The following is a 22,933-nucleotide window of genomic DNA, read 5'->3' on the forward strand; positions in this document are numbered from 1 at the left end:
GAGGAGTTGCAGATAGTGAAGAAGATTGTCAAAGGATACAACGGGATATAGATTGGTTGGAGACTTGGGCGGAGAAATGGCAGATGGAGTTTAATCCGGACAAATGCGAGGTAATGCATTTTGGGAGGTCTAATACAGGCAGGAATTATACAGTAAATGGCATAACCCTTAAGTGCATTGACGGGCAAAGGGATCTGGGTGTACAGGTCCACAGGTCACTGAAAGTGGCAACGCAGGTGGATAAGGTAGTCAGGAAGGCATATGGCATGTTTGCCTTCATTGGCAGGGGTATTGAGTATAAAAGCTGGGAAGTCATGCTGCAGCTGTATAGAGCCTTGGTTAGGCCACACTTGGAATATTGCGTGCAATTCTGGTCGCCACATTACCAGAAGGATATGGAGGCGTTGGAGAGGGTGCAGAGGAGGTTTACCAGGATGCTGCCTGGTCTGGAGGTTATTAGCTATGAGGAGAGGTTGGAGAAACTCGGATTGTTCTCACTAGAGCGACAGAGATTGAGGGGCAACTTGATAGAAGTTTACAGAATTATGAGTGGCATGGACAGAGTAGATAGTCAGAAGCTTTTTCCCAGGGTGGAAGAGTCAATTACTAGGGGACATAGATTTAAGGTGAGAGGAGAAATCTATAGAGGAGATGTGCGGGGCAAGTTTTTTACGCAGAGGGTAGTGAGTGTCTGGAATTCGCTGCCAGAGGAGGTGGTGGAAGCAGGTACGATAGTGGTGTTTAAGAGGCAGCTTGAAAAATACATGAATAGGATGGGAATAGAGGGATACGGACCCTGGAAGTGCAAAATGTTTTAGTTGACTGGCAATATGATCGGCGCAGGCTTGGAGGGCCGAAGGGCCTGTTCCCGTGCTGTTCTTTTCTTTGTTCTTTGTTCTTAAAATGCTTTTAAGCAAGTCTTTGTGTATTCTGCTTTGAGATGGCACAATAGTTCTCGTTGTATTGTTCTCCCTTGTGCACAAGTAATAAATGGGGTTTCTATGTATTAATGATGCCTCGGTGTGATTAATCTCCGACAGTTTCTGGAGGTTCCACCGAGATGACTAACCTCTGGAGTTGAGTCACGGAGCGCCAGCGTTAGGACCTTGCGGTTCAAGGCCTCCTCAGCCCGCGGCAGCCCCATTTGGGCTTCTGGGGATCGTTGACCTGCGATCTGCCTTCGCCTGCCTGTGGCTGACTCTCAGGATGAGTCATCTACTTAAATACTTGGGAGATTAATTTGGCCAGTTATTTAGTGTAAGTTAGTAGTAGTATTCATAGGGGTTCGAGTCCCCTGGAGGAAAAAAGTAGTAGTAGTATTCCCAGGGGTTCGAGTTCCCCGGAGGTGAAAAATTAGTCACAGTATACCCAGGGGTTCGAGTCCCTTGGAGGTGAAAAAGTAGTAGTAGTATACCCAGGGTTTCAGGTCCCCTGGAAGTGAAAAGGAAGTAATTTCTGTGGGGTTTTTTTTGTGTATAATATTAAGTAAAATGGGAAATATGGCGTCAAAGAAACCCCAGGTTCCCCCTTTGAAGGGAACCCCAAATGCTTATGTGTCTGTCCATTACAGTCCTGAAATTGTCCAATATGTTTCTGATTGGGTTAAGTGGACTCAAGGTAAAGGAGAGAGCTTCCCACCAGCTGGAACTTTTAATCGGGACAGAATTGAGCACTTATAATATGTTTTAAAGAAGGTAGATAGTCCTCTACTGAATTTTCTGTAACTTAAAAAAAAAATGAATTGATCTAAGTTACAAGAGCTGTTTGTGCTGAACTGTGAGAGAGAGAGGGTACCCCTAGGGGGTTAATGAGCAATTGACAAGCAGCAGCAGAGAAAATGTGAGCTTTCGTCAGTTTGAAGGTCCCTATAGGTGGAGCCTTCAAGATCCCTTTATTCCCCCACTGCTACTCGAAGCTTCATTGAGAGTTAAGTTCAATATTATAGGAGTATTGATACATACCTTTATATATGTGTTTGTTCGTGTGCAATGAAGCATTTGTATGTTAGCTTTAACGTGTTTTGTTCCCTGAATTGTCTTTGTTGTGTGTAGTTGAGCACTTTAGAGTCGAAAGCCCCATATTACATTAAAGGAAAAGTTTACTCAAATATTCCAAAGTTTTGAGTATAAGGTTTGAGTTGAGATGTCTGGCAAAAATCGTAATTTGAAGGTAGTGTAAAGATAAAACAGGACTTGCCTTTGTTTGAGATGAACCAACCCTTGTACCACCCCCTTGCAGACTAGTAGGGAATAACCCTCATCGTCAGCTTCCAAGATGATTGGGATTAATACATACGAGTTCGCATTCTAAAATTTTGAGGAAAAAAAATTACTTGAAATTCAGAAAGATTCTAGGAAAACCAAAGACATAAACACAAGGTCTAGGTTCCAATGGGTAAAAATGAGTTTCTTATGAAGAGATGAATTAAATATTAAAGGAAATCTGCTTTCCAAAAGCACTGGAATTTGAATTTGGGACAATCTTGAGATGTAAAGTGCAGTGTAATTTAACAGGTTACTTTTGAATCACTAGGATGCTATCTAAGATAAAGAATATGTCGATAAACATACAGAAATTATAACTTGGATACAAATCATTGCACATGAAAAAGAGGTTGTTTTAATTTTGAGAGTGTAAATTACAGTTCTTACAAAGTTTAAAAATTTGAGGTTTGGTTCTTGATAAAGTTCTCAAAAGGGAATTTTCATTTTAAAAGGTTTGACAACAATTGGCACTAATTCAAATGCTGCAAGCTTTTGTATTTGTAAGTCTGTTCCCAAAATGTGAAGTTAAGCTCAAGACCTTGACAAAGTTTGGCAGAAATCCATTTTTTGGCCGAGTTAATGAATTTGGGATAATGCAATAAAAAATGCCAGCCATAATTTAGTGGGACAATAAGATGTTGTTTGAGAAGAAGATAATGAAGCAAAACATGTCAATGCTTGATTTCTGTTTTAAAATTGTTGTGAGAATATTTTCCTTATTTTAAAGTCTCTCCAGGCAACCTGAACAAGATAAGATGGTAGCTGTTGCATGTATAAAATGGTATGAGGCAAGTAGGAGAATAAGTTAGGGAAAGAGGACATAATGTACAAACTGTTTTAAGGGAAATGAATTTGATAATCTGGCCATCAACTGAGGCATTGGAACTGCACAGGGGGAGATAAGCAAAGATCTAGAGACAGAGATCCCTCTTGAAATGGAATAGTTAATATGGCCTAAAGAGTAAGGAAACATTTTAAATAATCAAGACAATAGAGAAACTAAACTCAAGAGAACCTTAGGATGGTCAGAAAAAAACTTAAGAGGTAAAACTATGTGGAATCTCTAGTTCAGGAATTGAAATGTAAGGAGAAAAAATAATACTTAACAACAATTTACCACAAGATGGATACCGGTAAAGGGAAAGCTGGAAAAAGGCTAAATAGATTTATTACGTGCCTGTGAGCTACAAAAAGTAAAACCACAGGATTAACACCTTGATGACAGGCAGAGTTAAACGGTTCCCAGAGAGAACCATCACTGGGAGTGAAAATACTGAGCCATTGAAAGATAGGATAAGAAGGTGCACTGTAGAGTTGTTTAAGGAATTGAACAGCAGCAGGAGAGAGTAAACTGGAAGGAGTGGGGGTGCCTACCCAGATGGATTCAGATCAGGGAACTCATTTCACAGGAAGAGTCATTAAAGAAATGTGTAATCTTATGGAGATTAAACAGAAATTCCATATCCCTTACCACCCCCAGAGTCCAGGGATGGTGGAAAGGATGAACTGAACGTTAAAAATAACTTCAATCAAGAGATAGGGAACAGCCCAATATTCTAATGTGCCATGGGCTACCCCAAGCAGGATGGCCGGTTCACCCCATTTGAAATGATAACAGGAAAAGCCATGCAATTACCTGAAGGCATTATAGGAGGAGGTGTAAGGCCACTGAAAGGAAAAATACAGGACAATGTAAAGGAATTAAGTAGGCAATTACATGAGTTGATAGAGGAAGTTAGAGACTGACAGATGATTAAGGATATGGAAACAGGCAAATCCAAAGAGCAACAACGGACCCCCCCCCCCCACCCCACCCCACCCCGCCCCGCCAAGTGGGGAATAAGTGATGGTCAGGGTGAGCTCGGAGCGAACAGGCATGGACCATACGAGGTAATTATGACAGGTGATACATGCGCACTTGTAGATATGAGAACGAGAGCCAATGTTAATGTCTCCACAGATCTATGATCCTGGTCGTGGGCGTATCAGTACTGGCAACAAGGTCGGGGATCGTCACTGCTCATCCCTCACCGTAGGAGGAACTTTGGTACAGCATGGACAGTGCCGAATGCGACACGCAATGGGGAATGATAAATGTAACAGTAGGAGAACAAGTGCTTTCAAATTGTAGTAAGGGTTTGCTTCAGATCGGACGTGGGAGGTCCGCCACTGCCCAGCCACCTCCCATCTCTACTTTCACAGTCCGAATAGAGATAATTGAAGACCCTCAAACCACAAAGTCTTCAATCCGTGACCCGGGTTCTCCTTTTGACTAAAATCTACCTCGTAACTTGATCGTGGGTCTGGGGTAAACTGTGCAGAGGGAATCCTTCTATTGCATCTCGAGTAGCTCAGGTCCCCAGGTTTTGACTTAATCATTGCTCAGGACCAGCAACAAAGTTCACATTGCGTACTTAAAGCAAAAATAACAGTCAATATTTGTTTGGCTGTGTAGCTAATTGTTATGCAGAAAATAATAATTATGCGCGCTGAGTTACAAGGGGTCAGTGATTTCTTTATAACAAGGTGTTGGAGCCTCAGAAACAAAAAGCTTGAGAAGCCTTTCATTCAGATGCACTCAAATCACCAATTTAAAAGGCGGTTTTACGTTTGCAAAACAGGTGAGACCCCTTTCTCTATGTGTATTTTAAACAGTTATTTGTTCCTGCAATTCCGTAAATGGGACGGTGAACGACAAGCACCCAAAGGAAAATAAAATCAACGAGTTAGATATCTGCAAGACAAATCCGACATGGAAGGATGAAATTATTTTGATGTCCTGAGAAATGAAAAGAACACCAGCATTGCCAAATAAAATCGGGCAGTGGTTAAAGCGAAATCCTTTATCACCATGACAGACTGGCTTTTCTCACAATAAATAAAACAAAGTCAACTCATTGAAATGTGAAATACCCCTTAGAGTAAATGATTTTTATTGGTTTGTGGGATGCAGGTGTTGCATTTATTACTGCATCCTTATTTGCCCTTGTTCAGCAGCATACACATTGCTGTGGGTCTGGAGTCACATGTGGGCCAGACCAGGTGAGGATGGCTGATGTCCTATAGGTGGCGTTTTAGCACAATCGCTTCGTGGCCACCAACTCCACATATTCATTGAACTCAAATTCCACCATCTACCGTGGTAGAGATTCGAACCCAGGTCCCCAGCACATTAATCTGGGTCCCAGTGTTACCAGCCCAGTGACAATATCACTACGCCACCGCTTCCCCTAGCATAGCATTGGAAGCAGTTCTTGGATAAGCAAATAGGCAAGATGAGCGCAACGAATTTCTAGGGTAGGAATGTGGGAAGCAGTCCTATAACTGATGACCCCTGAGATAGGGAATGGAATGTTCTGATTTAGTCCAAAACATTGACATGCTATTCGCAAGTATTTTGGATAGGTAACTAAAAACGACGACTCCATAAATGAACCTCCACATACACTGCCAACTAAAACCTACAGGGAGGAAATTACGCATAAATTGTCACTTACCGTGCTGTGTACACTAATTCTTAGAATATTCTGTAGCACTTCCCCCGAAATGTATTTATTCCCGGAGGAGTTGTTTGGCAACGGCGAATGTGTGACCCAATAACGCGAAGCCATCTCAAACCGAATGCATATCTTGCGGTTCTAATCAGACTCATCAAATCACACTGTTTCGAAAGAGTTTTATGTGGAAAATAAAATGCTGGAAATGACCAAACTATTACAAACTGCAGGTTTACTTCGCATGATGCGCGTGAAAGTCATTCGGCTGTTCAGCCAATGTGTTGATTTTTGATCGAGCCATTAATTTGGGCAATGTGCTGAGGTCAATTTGAAAGTTCGAATGGGTTATTGGAATATGGAAGAAAACAAGGGCGAGATTGATGTTATCTCTTTATAGTGGTAACAAATGTCAGAAGAAAAGTGTATAGGCACCGAGATTTTGTTCTCAGTGGGTGCAGACTCAGTGCACAGAAGTGCCCGCACTTCCTCCTGCTGCTTGGCAATAAAATAGCAATCCTATTTAGAGGAGGACAAAGTTGGTGACGATACAAATGAAATTGTCAGACGGATGCAGGCAATTGGCCGCCTCTGAGGTCAGGGCTGGGGTTCAGTATTGAGGAAGTGCAAATGGCAATTCTGCAATAATCAAAACGCGGGGTTCCTGATCGTGGGATGCCCGTCGAGTCGCTGAAAGTTTAAATTTTCCATTCCCTCAAAAATAGATTCTGACTTTGTTGAGTGCATTTAAACCTTTAAGTGAGAACAACTGAAAAAAAGCTGTTGATAATGAATAGCAGGACGATCGCCATCTAAGTATGAAAAAAGGCGTCTTATCTATCAGAACTGAAACCTCTTCCAGTGTAAGGCTATCTCCAAACAGAATTGCAACCTAAACTTAACGAATAGGTAGATGGATGGATGGATGGATGGATGGATGGATGGATGGATGGATGGATGGATGGATGGATGGATGGATGGATGGATGGATGGATGGATGGATGGATGGATGGATGGATGGATGGATGGATGGATGGATGGATGGATGGATGGACGGATGGACGGACGGACGGACGGACGGATGGATGGACGGACGGACGGACGGACGGACGGACGGACGGACGGACGGACGGACAGGTGCAGGGAAGGATGGCTGGATGGACGGACAAATTGTTGAATTACCAGTAAAGGTTACACAAACTAAGGTTGTATCACCTGAAATGTTGGAGAAGGGGTGATTTGATGAAACTTTTCAGACCATTAAGATGAACTGATAGATGGAGAGAAACTATTTCCACCGGCTCTGGTGACCAGGACAAGGAGACTTAGCCTAACAATTGGAGCCATTCTTTCAGCAGTAACGTTAGAAAGCATTTGCATATGCAAAGAGTGGTAGATATTTAGAACTCTCTTCCGTAAATTACAACATTGGTGCTGGGTCCATTGTTAATTTTAAATTTGAGACTGGTAGATTTTTGTCTACAAAATATGACAACGGATATGAAGCAAATGCTCTAGTTCACAGATCAGACATGATCTCACCGAGTGATGCAACATGATGCATAGGCTATTGGGCCCTCTACGTTCCTATATTCCTGAATGTAGAATCGAAGTTTTTGATTTTTCAGCCGCTGGCAACTGTATATTGATTGGGCAGTCAGCCTCTACGCGAGTCTCTCTTAAAAACGTAAAGTAAGTTTTTCTTAGGAAGAAGAAATTTGCACCATGGAAATGGGAGATACGTGGGAGTGGCAATAAATAAGGACAATATCATGGTAGGAAACAAATATAAATTCATCTCTTGAGTATTGCTGGAAAAAAGCTTGGGCGACCGCCATTTCCTCGTTCATTCTCCATGGCAACCAATCAGAGTTGACCAGCCTGGTTTAAATTTGAAAGTAAAACTTGGCAGTCAACAGTTAAATGTTCTCTGCTGCATTGTCCATTGTACCTCCTCTACCAATCAGAATCCACTTACTAACCTGAACTCTCTTCTCATGCAGTATATATTGTTGTTCCCTTTACTGTTGGTTTATCTAGCGTCCTGGTGAGTGCAAGACGAAAAACTTTGATAGGATGTTTCTTTTTGCAGCAATACTCAATTTCTGAACTGCCAAACAACTATTAAATTTACCTCTATATAATAACCTAATTCTTGTTTCAGAAATACATTAAACCATTAAACAAGCCGTGATTTTTATTATGTACACGCATACACAACCCAGAGTCCCCAGCAGCACGGTTCTAAATTCAGAAAAACGGCAAATGACCAGTTAAACTGTTTTCAAAACAAAAACAGAACATGTAGGAAATAAGTAAGAGGGACAGAACCTTTGAAAAGAGCTGTCAAGTTGACATTTCACATATGGCTTGTTCAGTAAGCATCAGTCTTTTTCAGAAGACAGAGTCGGGACACTTGATCTCTTCACCTGCAAAAGCCCTCCCTCCAGATGCTCCCCTGCACCGTGTTTCAGTAAACTCGGGAACAGTAAAATGGGGCGTGGTGGAAATTTGCCATGCCAATGAGTCGGTGAACTGTGGTATGTCCATGCTGGTTGCTGTGTAATTCTGGACCAGAATTACTCCTAGGGTCTTGGGCTGGAGGCCTTATTCAGCCTACCACATACGGATAACTTAATGTTTACTGATGGAAGGCTGGGGTCCCAGGCAGGCCCGGAGAGGTGGCAGAGACTGGTACTTGAACTGCTCCATTAATTCTTCCATTGCAGCCGTGGCCTGTGGTTCCAGTCATCAGCCTGGTGGCTGCCATTCTAGCAGTTGCCAGGCCTCGCAAGGACTCAGTGGGAAGTTGGAAGCCACGTTTTATGGGGCCTCCAGCTTATCACCCAAAGCCTGAAGTGCTTCTACCTCGGAGGAAGCCCTGGCTTCTCCCTCAGTTTTTTGCACCGCGTGTCCTGCTCCATATTGCAATGATGCTGGCACCTGCTGCATTACTTCCCGCAGTTCTAGGATTCTCAGTGCGATATTTTTGTTCATGACAGCAGACCTTGTTGATGAGAAACTCCTTGTTGCTGCTGATTGACCCCACAGAAATCATGCCCCTCTGATACTGAAGCAGCAGGCGCTTCTTCATGCTTCTTCATGTGAAGTCGCACTCGAGTCACACTCCACACCCTCTTCTCTCTACAGCCGCTCTAGGATGTTCTACCATCTCAGACTTTCTTTGTTCCCTGAAAATGGATTGTGACGCTGAACAGCTTTGACCATTTTAGGTTTCAACAAGGGATTTGGAGCCCGCCACAACTGGTTATGATAAATCTTCTTTATTGCCACACAGCAGGAATCAACACATTATAATGTCTAGGCAGTGACACTGTTTCAAACAGATCTCTTATTAGCCATTTAGTCATTGGGCAGAGTAATGCACGCCCTGCCATTTGCATTCCCTTCTCTTAAATCACCGCATAAAATATTATTGTGCTATAACTGCAATCAGCGTATGACTAGCGCACTAGTTATCAATTGTAAATGGAAGTAATGCCATAGAAGCAACGATTATATTTTATTATCCTATAGTACTTGATTTCATGTTACCGCGATTGCACACAGTTGCACTGCTATCGCTCAGCTGGTGAGGGCGCTTCAACCCAGAATGGACAAAGGTTTGGACTTGCGGTCTATACTCCTTCGGTAGACTGTTTATCTTCGTAGGTTATTGCACGTATAATTCATGCCTAAACAATAAACAATTATTGGCAAAATTCACAAACATCAAACAACCCAATGCATGTTTCATACGATTGTTACTGGGAGTTAGCTCGCTGGTGAAAGACCAGCTTTCCTTCCACCTGCTTAGCTTGGAAGTGATGAATAATGGCCAGCTGATTCGCTATTGCCCAAAGTTAAAACTATCCTAGAGGATGGCATTCGACCTCGACTACGGTCGTGAACAGACGCTATAGGATCAAGAACTTCTTTATAAGCAACCTTATTTTCTTTCTGCATCGTCATATGCAGGCTCCTGAAACATCCTTTGGCAATATACAAAGGCTACATTGCAGATATTGGGAGAACCATCCCATTGGCTAATCAAGCAACAGCCTTAAAGTGTCATATTCACCGAATCATACACAACAGTCAATGTCCCTGACACCTCAAACACCATCCCTGGATATGTCCTGTTCCACTTGCTGAACAGACCCAGCAGAGGTTAGGGCACAGTGATATACAGTCAGGAGGGAGTTGCCCTAGGGGTCCTCAACATTGACTTTGGGCCACATGAAGCCTCATGGCATAGAACGTGGGCAAGGAAATTTCATGCTGATTAGCAGATAACACCCATCTTCATCTGATGAATCAGAGGCCCTCCATGTTGAACACCACTTCGAAGAACCATTGGCGGTAGAAACGGAGCAGAATGTCCTCTGGGTGGAGGATTTCAATGTCTGTCACCTAGAGCGGCTGACCAAGCTGGCTGAGCAGTGAAAGCTGCATCTGGTAGACTGGGCCTGCAGAAGGCGCTGGGAGAAACACACGACTTCAGCTCGTCTTCATACATCTACTTGACGCAGATGCATCTATCCATGATAGTATAGTAGGAACGGCCAGCAGTCATTAAGTCTCTTCTCCACAATAAGGACAACGCCCGTCACGTAGTGTAGAACTACCAGCCTGCCAAACTGAATAAACTCAGAACAGATCTCGCAACTTGAACTGGACATCGATGGGGTGTCTGGGCTAGGAGCACGGGAAGAATTGCTTTCAACCATAATATGCAACCTCATGACCCGGCATACCCTTCACTCTACCATTGCCATCAAACCACGAGAAAAACATTGATTCCGCATGGAGTGGGGCAAGTGGGCGTGGGGGTGGGGGAGGGCGGGGTGGGGGGGGAGGGGCGGGGGGGGTGGTGGGAGGGGGGTGAGAGGGGGGTTGTGGGGGGAAGTAGGGTGAGTCATGCTGCATCTAAAACTGAGATGCTAACCTCGTGCACTACAACACAGGGCTACGTGAATGATAAAAGGTCGAAAAAGCGTGCTGTTCATCGAGCTAAGAGATCCCATAACCAACGGATCCGATCAAAGGTCAGCAGCCCTGCCACATCGAGTTATGAATTGAGTTGAGTAATGTCTAACCGGCGGACGAGACTTCAAAAACACCCCCACCCTCAACCTTGTGGTAGCCCAGCACTTCAGTGCAAAAACAAGGTTGAAGTATTTGCAACCATCTTCAGGCAGAAGTACCGAGTGCATGATATATTTCTGCTCCTCGTAGATTCCCGCTAACATAGCTGGCAGTCTTCACAAATTCAATTCATTCCTCCCGATTTTAGGAAACGGCTGAAGGCAAGGAAACAGGAAGGGTTATAGACCCTGACAGGCATCCCGGCAATAGTACTTAGGGCTGGAGCTCTAGAACTAGCTGCTTCCTTAGCCAAGTTGTTTCAATATGGCTGCAACATTGGTAACTGCCCGACGATGTGGATGATTGCCCGTGTCCTGTGCATAAAAGCACGATAAATCCAACACAGCATATTACCGCCAGATCAGTCAACTCTCAATCATCAGCAAAGTGATGGTAGGTATGAAATCCAGCAGCACTTGCTCAGCAATAACTTGCTCACTGATGGTCAGTTTGGGTATCGCCAGGCACATTACACTCCTGACCTCATTGCAGCCTTGATTCTAACATAGACAGGAGAGCTGAACTCCAGAGGTGAGGAGAAAGTGACTGCCCTTGACATTAAGGCAGCACTTGACCGAGTGTGACATCAAGGAGCCCTAGCCAAACAGGAGTCAATGGGAATCGGAGGGGGGAGTAGGGGGAAGGGGTGGGATCTCCGCACTGGTTGGAGACAAGCTGAGCACAAAAGAGGATAGTTGTGGTTGTCAGAGGTAAATCATCTCGGCTCTAGACATCACTGCAGGTGTCCCTCAGGGTCGTATCCTAGACACAACCATCTGCAGCTGCTCTTTCACGGCCTTCCCTCCATCATAAGGTCAGAAGTGTGGATGTTCGCTAATGATTGCAAAGTGTTCAGTGCATTTTACAACTCCTCAGACAATGAAGCAGTGCTTGTCCATATGCAATAGGATGTGTCCAGAATTCGGGTGTGAGTTCAGAAGTAGCAAGTAACATACACTTCACACAAGTGCCAGGCAATGACCACCTCCAGCAAGAGAGAACCTAAGCATCTTCCTTTAACATTCAGTAGCATGGCCATCGCTTAACTCCCCATCATTAACATCCTTAGGGTTACCATTACCCAGACAGTGAACTGGATTAGCCATATAAATACTGTGGCTACAAGAGCAGGTCAGAAGCTGGAACCCCAATCGTAAGCACATCGGAGCAGGGGTAGACCACTTGGCCCCTTGGCCTGCTCTGCTATAAATTTGATCATGCTCTTTACCCCACTTTCCTGTATAACCTCATTTCCCTAAAACCCTTGACTCACTTGTAGAGAAAAGTCTATCTCGCTCAGCATTGTATATTTTCAAAGATCCAGCCTCCATTGCTGTCTGAGATAGTGAATTCCAAAGATCAACAGCTCTCTGAGAGAAGAAATCCATCCTTACCTCCATCTTCAATGGAAGATCCTGTATATTGAATTTGAGCTCCAGTTCTAGATTCTCCTACAATGCTGAATTATAGTCCCAGCAGTTACCCTGTCAAACACCCTCAGAATCGTATATGTTTCAATAAGATAACCTTTCATTCTTCTAAATATCAAATAGTATAGGCCCAAACTGCTTAATCCTCCCTCATAAGACAACCCCTTCATCCGAGGAAGGAACCTAGTGAGCCTTCTCTGAACAGCCTCCAAAAAAAGTATATCCTGCCTTAAATAAGGAGGTCTTTTGGAAATCCAAATACAAAGCATCTAATTGTTCCCCTTTATCTGCCTTGCTTGTTTATCCAGAAATAATTCTGATAAGTTAGCTAAGCACGATTTCCCTGTTAAAGAACGATGTTGATCTGTTTAAATGTATTATGATTTTCTAAATGCCCTGCTACTACTTCCTTAGAAACGGACTCTACCATTTCCCAATGACAGATATTAGGCTAACTCTGCTATAGTTTCCTCTTTTCTGTCTCCCTCCTTTCTTGAATAGAGGTGCTATATTTGCGGATTTCTGATCCAAAGGGACATTTCCAGAATCGAGGGAATTTAGGAAGATTGCAACCAATGCATCCACTATCTCTGCAGTCACTTCTTTTGATACCCTAAGTTGCATTTCATCAGGTCCAGCGTACCTGCGAGTCCTTAGTCCAATTACTTTACCTTGTATTTTTTCTGTAGTGATATTGCTTGTTTTAAGTTCCTCCTTCCCTTTAGCCTCTGAATTTCTACCATCCTTGGGATTTTTGTGTCTTCTACCGTGAAGACAGATTCAAAAAATACTTATTCAAAGTCTCTGCCATTTCCTTCTTTCCCATTTTTAATTTCCTCAGTCTCATATTCTCAGGCACCAACGTTGACTTTAGCTACTCCCTTCCTTTTATATATTTTTAGAACCTGTTATTGTCAGTTTCTATGTTTCTTGATAGTTTACTCTCTTATACTAATGTCCCCCTCTTTATTATGTTTTAGTCATCATTTGTTAGTTTCTAAAATGCTCCCAAATATCTGGCCTTTTAATCATCATTGCGGCATTATACATCTTATCTTTCAATTTGATACCGCCCTTAACTTAAGCGAACTTTGGGATGGATAACGAATTCTGGTCTTGCCAAAGAAGTTCACATGCCAGAAATGAAACAACAGCAACAAAAAAATCAAATTATTTCGCTGCAATCATACTTTATCAATTGTATTTATCCAGGGACTCAATCAAATTAGTCAAAACCGATTTAATAAATGCGAGCTGTCATTTATTAATGCATTATATATCATAGAATCATAGAATCGCTACAATACAGAAGGAGGCCAATCAATCCATTAAGTCTGTGCTGCGACTCTGCAAATGCAACCCAGCTGGTTGTAATTCCCTGACCTTTCCCTGTTGCCAGGGGGCAAAATAGAGATGAAAAATATGATGGGTCTAAGGATTGAACCTTGATCGACGCCAGTAGCAACGGTGGGAACGCATGAAGAGAACCCATTGCAAGTGATTCACTGGAAAAGACTAGATAAATAAGAATAGAATCACGTGAGAGCAATCCCACCAGCTGGGCGAAAGTGGAAAGCCATTGAAGGAGGGCGGTGCGGTCAGCCATCTCAAAGGCTGAAGGCAGGTCGAGAAGGGCAAGCAGCGAAAGTTTACCTTTGTCGTAGTCACATAGGATGTCATTTGCGGTTTTGATAAGTACCGTTTTGGTGCTATGGTAGGGGCGGAAACCTGATTGGAGGGATTCAAATTTGCAATTCCGAGAAAGATGGGAATGGATTTGGGATGTGACAACACGCTCCAGGACGTTGAAGAGCAAAGGGAGGTTGGAGCTGGGGCGGTAGTTGCGAGGACGGGAGTGAGAGCTGGGTGTTGCTTTTTCGAGGAGACGACAGCATTTAAAGCAAAGCCGGATAACACCTGAAGAGAGAGGGCCATTTACCATATCAACTAACACGGGGAAGATGCGGGGAGTGGAGGTGGTGGGTCGGTGTTGGGAGTGGCGTAGCTGGTGAAAGTTGGTGTTTACCAGTTTAGCGTTAATAGGATCGGGGGGACAGGAGATGGCTCTCACGGACAAGATGAGGTCAGAGAGAGCATGATGGGAGATAGGAGAGAAACTAGAGGAAGATGCATGTTCACATCTAGGGCAGGGATGAGCACTGGAGGAGGTTCGGCCAGGTGCACCAATAGATCAGCTGAAGCAGCGGATCAGGTTGTCTCAATCTTAGTGACATAGAGTTCCATCAACTCTTCACAATTGTTGTCGGAGATGAGGGTGGAGGGGCCAGGAGAGAGGGGTTTAAGAAGGTGGTATGCAATAGGGAAAAGAAGACGGTGGTTTTCTTTGCATTCCAAGATGACCCAGGAGTAGTGAGAAGTTTCAGAAGACCAGAGCAGAACCCGATAATCCTTCTGTGGTCCACTCAGTCCTGGCTGTCGATGGCTAAGCTAGTTGTCCGCCATATCCTATCAAGTTTTGTCCTTTCGACTTATGCGAGTTGAGATGAGAGTCGTGCCAGGGTGAGCGGCCAGGGTGAGCGAGGGCAATCGTTTCATTGGGGGCTAGGAGATTAAAGGTAGAGGTGAGAGCATGGTTGGGTAAATTAGTACATGCAGAAAAGGTCCTGACGAGCGGAGGGTGAAAGGCTTGAGAGTTAGGGTCTTCAAAGTGGAGCTGCAAATGAATTGAGGATAGTTCCTACCCCCCCCTCTCCCCTCTTCACCTCTCCTCCAGACCACTTTAAAAGTCCCCGGAACCTTCTGTGATCTAAGGGCAACGATCGCAGCTCATCCAATGCACAACTGGATCACAGAAATTCTTCCACCTTTAAAGTGTCTCCTGAAGATCAGTAGATTAACTTAAATTAAAAGTTGTAAAGGTCGTTTTGGTTTCCGTTTGAAAGAGCATCGAATCAGTCAGCATTTGTACGTGCAGAATTTTTATTGCTGGAAGCTTTAATCATCATATAACCCCTGTTTATATGCATGCTTGATTACAGATTAAGGTCAGTTGTTGCATTGCAACAAAAAAAACAATTTATTTCGCAAGATGACTAAATGATTTCCTGCTTTAACTTATAGCGTGGAAATACCAGGCACACAAAATCTTGTGTGGGTGTCACTTGCTTGTGACAAACTTAACACGCAAGACATTATCTAGGCCTAATATCTGGCTGAGGAGAGCAGTAATTTGGAAGGCAGATTGAAAAATATCATTCATAAGTATTGAACTAAAGTGTTATTTAAAAAGAGATTATTTCTCAGAAAAAACAAGTGTTTAGTGTAATAAAAGTAAACGATTTATCTTTTGATGGTGCACTTTTCAAGCTTAAAGTGGCCCTAATAAGAAAACCTCTCTTTAATTAGGAGATGCATTCTAGTGTGGTTTCAATCTTCTGTTGGATACTGGGAGATGGTGGCGTCGTGACAATATCTGTGGATTGCCAACACATAGCATCTTGATGTTCACCATAATGTTGGATGGGTATAGCATTGCCACGGATAGCCATTTATTCAGTGAATATGTCCTGATCCTGAGAAACTCACTCCATAATTCCAAATACCTTGCTGCTTCCTATGAAAAGCCATTTTAAAACCCTTCACTTACAAATACTTTCCAAAGGTAATTTTAGATGCGAGGAGTCATGTAGCCAAACTACTGCACTCCTTTATATAAGCCCATATATCCCCCCATCGCAGTATTTCAATTCTGTTTTTTTTGTGTTGAATAACACCATTGTTTGGCCTCCATCATTGATCTTAGACGATCATTACTTGTCTCTCTACTCTATTGTAAGTGGTGGAGTTCCCTAGCATAAGGCAATAAACCTATTTCTGATCCATTTTCCCTTCCCTCCATCCCTCCTCCCTAATTCTAGGTGCTTACTTTTTGCTCCACCCAGCTTTGTGAAATTCTCTGAGACGTTGTTCAGTGGATGAGACGCTCTACAGAAAAATATACTATTATTGACACTTATACTAAAATTATTTAACTGTACAGCAACAAATCTAATGACCAGAAATAGAAAACCAACAGATACTTGGCCTGAAATGCGCTTTTATTGAAAAGAGCTAGAATGGCACATAATGTGCCACTGTATAATTGTTTCATATAATTAAGCTTGCATTTCAGTCGCATATCTCTAATTGTGCAAATGTTGTTGCAAAATAGGAGGTTTACTTATAAAGTAGTACAGATTATTAATCAAACATTTGATCTCCAGAAAGACCTGCAGCTAAATGGAGAAACAAAATTCTGGAAAATGATATAAGTAATGTATAAAAGGGGAAATAATTTTAAAATAACAGGAAGGTAACATAACAATCTGACATTTTTTTTCGGTACATACCTGCATATCCGCCTTAATAACATACATTATATTACATATCCTAATGATTTTATTTCCTCGTTTATGTATTACTGAAGTGTCTAGAAATTCCTATTGGATATACAGTGAGATATTTGGTCACACGTGCATTCCTTTCAGTTCTGTTTGTTACTATTATACTTCATGATTTCAATTGCTAGTCAGAGGCAACGTGTTGACATACACATTGTATGGAACACTTTTCCCGAGTTTGGTGTGGCATTATCGGTGTCTTCATTGTAAAAGTTTGAGCTATGGAGCGCTTTCTCCAGTCAACAACTGTCTGAATTGCAAACCCTTGGATACCAACCTGTGGGCCGTCTGTGAATAATGCCTCCTATGCCACCTTAAAGCAGCAATTATGCAACAAAATACACATAGACAAGAGCCACGCATATTTGTGGGAAGCCTAAGTGTAGGTCTGAAACCCGCAGTGCAGAACACCACAGTGGTTGAACAAAGTCAAGTAAAAGTGTTTAGTTGGTGCCACGCTTAAGTGTTTTTAAAGGGTTTTTAGTCTTTGGCTGGCCAGAGTTTGGGTGAAATGAGAAAATCGAGAAGGCTCTCAGTTCTAAGGTTCTAAGGAGGAATTATTCTAAATTACAAGCTAGGCCACTAACCAGTATGTGAAAAGATGGTGCAAGGAGAAAGAATAAAGCTTAAAGTGCACTTGCAACATAAAAGTAACAAGACAAACGCATAGAAGCAAAGAACACAGGGGCATCGATAAAATGCAACTAAGAAAGCTGGAATAAATAGAATAACTGGGGAGATCTTGTGGCACGGTGGATAGCGTCCCTCTCTCTGAGCCAAAAGCTCTGGGTGCGAGTCCGAACCCAGGAGTTGATGACCATAGAAAGTGCATTAATAACCTAGCCTTACAGGTTGATCATTATAAACCCTTCCGACGTACATGGTAGACGTTAAAAGCAGGAGAGTCTCCTGGTCAGCCATGCTTGATGTGGATTGACTCCCTTCAGGCTATAGACCCGTGACCTGCTCCAGGTAAACCTAGCTATGTGTGATTTGTCTGCCTCATGTGCCATTAGGCACGAAAAGTATTTGTTTACTTTTGGAAAGCATTTCAATGGAATGCAGCTTTTCATTGTTTTTCGAATTATATAACTAACTGCGGACAATAGGCTACCCAACGGTAACAGCAACTTCAAGACAGGATCTAGTTGGAAAAGGAGCAATGTCACACATTTAAAATTTCACACAACGTGTATTTCACATCAATGATCAAAACTAGTTCCAAAAAACACCTGAAAAGTTGAAAGTAGTATTCTTTTTAATCCTACAGTTATTTTGATAAGGTCTGGTGGTGAAATAGATACGCGATAATAATCAAGAAATGCGGAGGTCTACTGCATGGTCCTCTTTGGCAGTGGCGGGCGTTGTTTCTTCGTCCTGCCTTCCTTATCTTCATGCTTTTGGAGAAAGAACACGAACACTATGTTAGTTGGCATTACGGTAAAGAGGGCATTTTTTCACCCACTCAATTTTATGCAACAAGCATTTGTGTTATAACATTTACACATTTTCCCTTCAGGACCGGTCTCAACTTGAATGCAACTGAAATTGTGGTGTGCGAAATAAAGCTCTTGTAAAGCCATTGTTGACTTTAACATTTACTCGTTCGGTAGTACAGACCTACTAGCTGAAAGAAGAGACATGGTATCGAAACTTTCCATCGTGCACTAATCAGGACAGCTACGCAAGATAAACCAACAGTAAAGAAATCAACAATTTATACTGTATGAGAAGAGAGCGCTGATTAGTTGGCTATCAGAATGCATTTGTCAACCAATCAGCACTCTCTTCTCATGCACTATACATTATTGTTCCTCTTTACTGTTGGTTTATCTTGTGTAGCTGTCCTGATGAGTGCAAGATGAAGGGCTCCCATAGCATGTTCCTTTTTTCCGAATTTTAACAATTCTTCGAAGAATTAGCAGGCTTGAGGGCAGTACTTATATTCTTTGTTGCTTACGCAACAAAGGCGCAAGCTGCAGGCGGTGGATTTGATGTGGAGTTAAAGAGAAAGAAAAGAGAACATAGAAAATAAGAGCAGGAGTAGGCCATTCGGCTCTTCGAGCCTGCTCTACCATTCATCATGATCATGGCTGAGCATCCAACTCAATAGCCTACTCCCGCTTTCTCCCTATATCCTTTGATCCCTTTAGCCTCAAGAGCTATATCTAGCTCCTTCTTGAAAACATACAATGTTTTGGCCTCAACCACATTCTGTAGTAGCGAGTCCACAGGCTCACCACTACCTGCGTGTAAGAAATTTCTCCTCATCTCAGTCCTAAATGGTCTACCACGTAACCTCAGACTGTGATCCCTGGTTCTGTGCTCCCTCACCATCGGGAGCATCCGTCTTGCATGTACCCTGTTTAGTCCTGTTAGAATTTTATAGATTTCTATGAGATCCACCCTCAGTTTTCTAAACTCCAGCGAATATAATCCGAACTGACTCAATCTCTCCACATATGTCAGTCCCGCCATCCCAAGAATCAATCTGATAAATCTTCGCTGCACTCCCTCTATAGCAAGAACATCCTTCCTCAGATAAGATTCCAGATGTGGTCTCACCAAGGCCCTGTACAATTGCAGCAAGACAGCCCTGCTCCTGTATTCGAATCCTCTCGTTATTAAGGCCAACGTACCATTTGCCTTCTTTACCGCCTGCTGCACCTGCATGCTTACCTTGAGCGACTGCTGTACGAGGAGACCCAGGTCTCGTTGCACATTCCCCTCTCTCAATTTATAGCCGTTCAGATAATAATCTGCCTTCCTGTTTTTGCTACCAAAGTGGATAACCTCACATTTATTCACATTATACTGCATCTGCCATGCATTTTCCCACTCACTCAGCTTGCCCAAATCACACTGAAGCAAATCTGCATCCTCCTCACAGCTCGCTCTCCCACCCAGCTTTGTGTCATCTGAAAATATGGAGATATTACATTTAGTTCCCTCATCTAAATCATTAAAATATATTGTGAATAGCTGGGGTCCTAGCACCGATCTATTCATGATCACACAAGACGAAAGCCTTAGGAAAGTCATAAAGTAAGGAAAAAGGCTTCAAACTGAAGCAACAACAACCATAAAAAATCATATTGACGTAATGCTAGATTATATCACAGGGCTACGATAACGCAGCATTTACACCTCTCAGCCACATCCGTATACAGGGCTGAATAATCGGAAGACGAGGTGCTGTTCTCCAGTTTCCCAAAGCAAACTAGTGGAACATCACCCCGTCTTTCTATATGGCAATTTATAGGCTCCTGCACTCAACAATAAGTCCAACGAATCAGACCATGAACTCTGCCTTCATGCTGATATTTTTCCCAACATACTTCCCACGGTAAGCTAGTCTGTAACTTCTTCTTATGCTTTGCTTTCAGAGGACGCTGACCCTTATTCTACTATTAACACATTCTGCTAACTGCTCTTGATGCAACTTTTTTTGCCTTAATTTTTACCACTATCATTACCACTTCCTTTGTGTTATATCCATGACATCTTTGTCAAATCCTTCCTGAGCTCCCACCTATCCTTGACTTCTATTTTGCTCCACCTGCTCCGCCCCCTCTCATCAACAGTATAAAACCCATCACATTTCTGCCTATCTTCGGCTCTGAAGGAGAGTCCTACGGATTCGAAACGTTAACTCTCTTTCTCTGTCCGCAGCTGCCGCCAGGTCTGCTGAGCATTTCACAGCAATCTCTGTTTTTATTTGAAATTTTAGCTAATCTCTGCCAACCATATCAAACTTCGTAGGTGGCAGAAAATTTAAAAATCAGCAAGTCTCTCAACTTTAGGAATTGAGGGGTTGTACATTTATTACATATATGTATAGTCCTTTGTGTCATTGGAGTGAGGGATGGGGCAAAGCTGCCCCAGATTCGGTGAGGCCGCCCTTGGTGCCCTCCAGCGTGCAGCATATGATAGACATCACCAGCTCATGCCGAGCGCTGGGCAGAGGAGGAAGCGCAGGCGGACTTGCAGTGCGTGGGAGGGGTGACCGACGAGGTCAACAGGGTTAGTGTGATGAGGAAAACTTGGTTTCAGTGTGACAAAAGACTCAATGACCTTATGAGGTCAGTTGAAGGTAGCTAGATCTCTGACTCTATACCTTAGGGGCGGCATACGTTTGCCTGCGCCTCCTCTGAGGACTTCTGTGTTCCGCCTGATTCTGGGGGTCCGGCGTTGCTCGGTCCCCTACTTAAAGAACCATTGGCTCCTTCGGCTCCCTCTGTTCCCTTCCTCCTCTCACCCTCTTCCTCCTCCTCGTAATCCTTCTTTTCTCCTCATTGGTGGTTGTGCCTCCAACTGAGGCAACAAACCCCAACTGTCTCAGACACTTTTCACCCCTCACCCAGGGCAATGGACAAGCTATCAGAATAGCTCCGCCCCCCCCCCCCCCCCCCATTCCCCCCCCCCCCCCCCAACCTTCCCCTGAGTCAGAGGAGAGTTCTCCTCATGGAAAATATCTAATAGGCTCCTCGGCCCACTCAAATGAGCGGTTCCTGCAGTAAAAAGAGTTTGAACTGCAATTTTGAGACCGGCCAAACAAACTTACCCTTAAAAAAAACGAATTCCCACTTGTCCTAAATCTCGCCCTGAAGGCCGGATTATTGCAATGAGATGGGTGGTTAATTAACTGAATTGCCTTTTAAATTGATATTTAAATAACGCGGGCGGGTTCCCGACTTTTTGACCCGCCCGCGTGCCGTATTATCGGAAGCCGGCGTGATGACTTCCCAAGCGGCGTCTGACGTCATCCCGCTTCACAATGCGCTCCGCAAAGCGGGAAACGCTCCCGCTCTGTCCCTTGTTTTGTAAACATTATAGATGGAGCCCCGCTAGCTTGGGAGGCAAGAGCTCCAATTAGGTCCCTGGACACTCTGCAAATCATGTTTTATTCTAACGGGGTTTACCCATTACAAGGTGCTAAATATATATTTGGGGAAGGGTGGGTTTCAATTTTAATTTGCCCCTGAATTTATACTCGTGGTCCATCGGCATGTGTGAGCCGCACACCATCCCTTGTCACGTGTGAAGCGTGATACAACTTCACAGGCTCATTTGTGTACAGTAGTATTGATTACTTCAAAAAGCGTATCAAAGGCGCACCAAGTGAAGTTATTGGAATAACGGCACATAAATATCTCAGCAACATACCATCAAAGGGAAATGCAAGAAACTCAAAGGGGGTTAAAACAGATAAGAGTTTGGGTGGCTCACCTCTCTTCCAAAATTTTCAGTAGTGGCGGCCTTTAATTTGCTAAAGCTTCCGGGTTTCCCGACCGGCGTGGGTTGTCCAGCATTGTGGGCATGATAGCAGCAGTGGCAAGATGAGGCTATTGGTCATTTAAGTGCCTCAATAGTGCAGGCGGGGTGCCCCAAAGTTCCTCCGTCTCGCGCGTAATTGCCACGGCGGCAGGGGCGGGCGGGTAGGTAGCAGGCACGGCGCCTGCTGATTTTAACTAATCCCCATATTTATCAACAGCTATGAAATCAGAACTCAAAATGGTGAAATGTTAGGATTATTGTTTCAAATTGAAAAGAAAACCGGGCGAGGTGTAAAACCGGTTAGCTAGTTCAAGTAGCCCCCTTCCTATGAAAGTGCCGCGCCCTCGTGAAGGTTGAGATCATAAAAATGAGGAAATTCAAATTAAAGGCCGCCACTACTGAAAATTTTGGAAGAGAGGTGAGCCACCCAAACTCTTTTCTTTTCTAACCCCCTTTGAGTTTCTTGCATTTCCCTTTGATGGTATGTTGCTGAGATATTTATGTGCCGTTATTCCGATAGCTTCACTTGGTGCGCCTTTCATACGCTTTTTGAAGTAATCAATACTACTGCACACAAATGAGCCTGTGAACACACTTCATACGTGACAACGCATGCAGCCAAATAGACGGACACGCGTTTACCTGATGTTGGGCATGATTTCGCACTTTGTTTCTCTGTGGCATTTCTGTTTAGGACAAAAGAAGAAGAAAGTTAATGAATGGTTTAAGGAAACTCCTTTCAATGATATCTGATATTCCGGATGAGCAAATATTTTCATTCTCAGCAGGTACTCTCGGGTGCATTTATTGACCATGATTCCAGCAGGTAAGTTTCCCAGTTATGTCGCATGCTGCTAATCCAATTGGCCTGCCTGTTAACGGGCGATGTGCATGCATGCTTCGAGATGTGCCCAATTTAC

General features: G+C 43.4%; 1 protein-coding gene across 1 annotated transcript in view; it reads right to left on the bottom strand.

Moving 5' to 3' along the window:
- LOC144695514 (uncharacterized) overlaps positions 1 to 22,933 on the bottom strand; it is a 33,255-nt gene that overhangs the window by 1,612 nt on the left and 8,710 nt on the right. Inside the window, exon 7 of the mRNA XM_078566390.1 lies at positions 22,616 to 22,699. Within this exon, the coding sequence (XP_078422516.1) occupies positions 22,616 to 22,699 (84 nt within the window). The remainder of the gene's footprint in view (positions 1 to 22,615; positions 22,700 to 22,933) is intronic.

This window comes from Cetorhinus maximus, chromosome 21 (genome assembly GCF_964194155.1).
Source record: "Cetorhinus maximus chromosome 21, sCetMax3.hap1.1, whole genome shotgun sequence".
Lineage (NCBI taxonomy): Eukaryota > Metazoa > Chordata > Chondrichthyes > Lamniformes > Cetorhinidae > Cetorhinus > Cetorhinus maximus.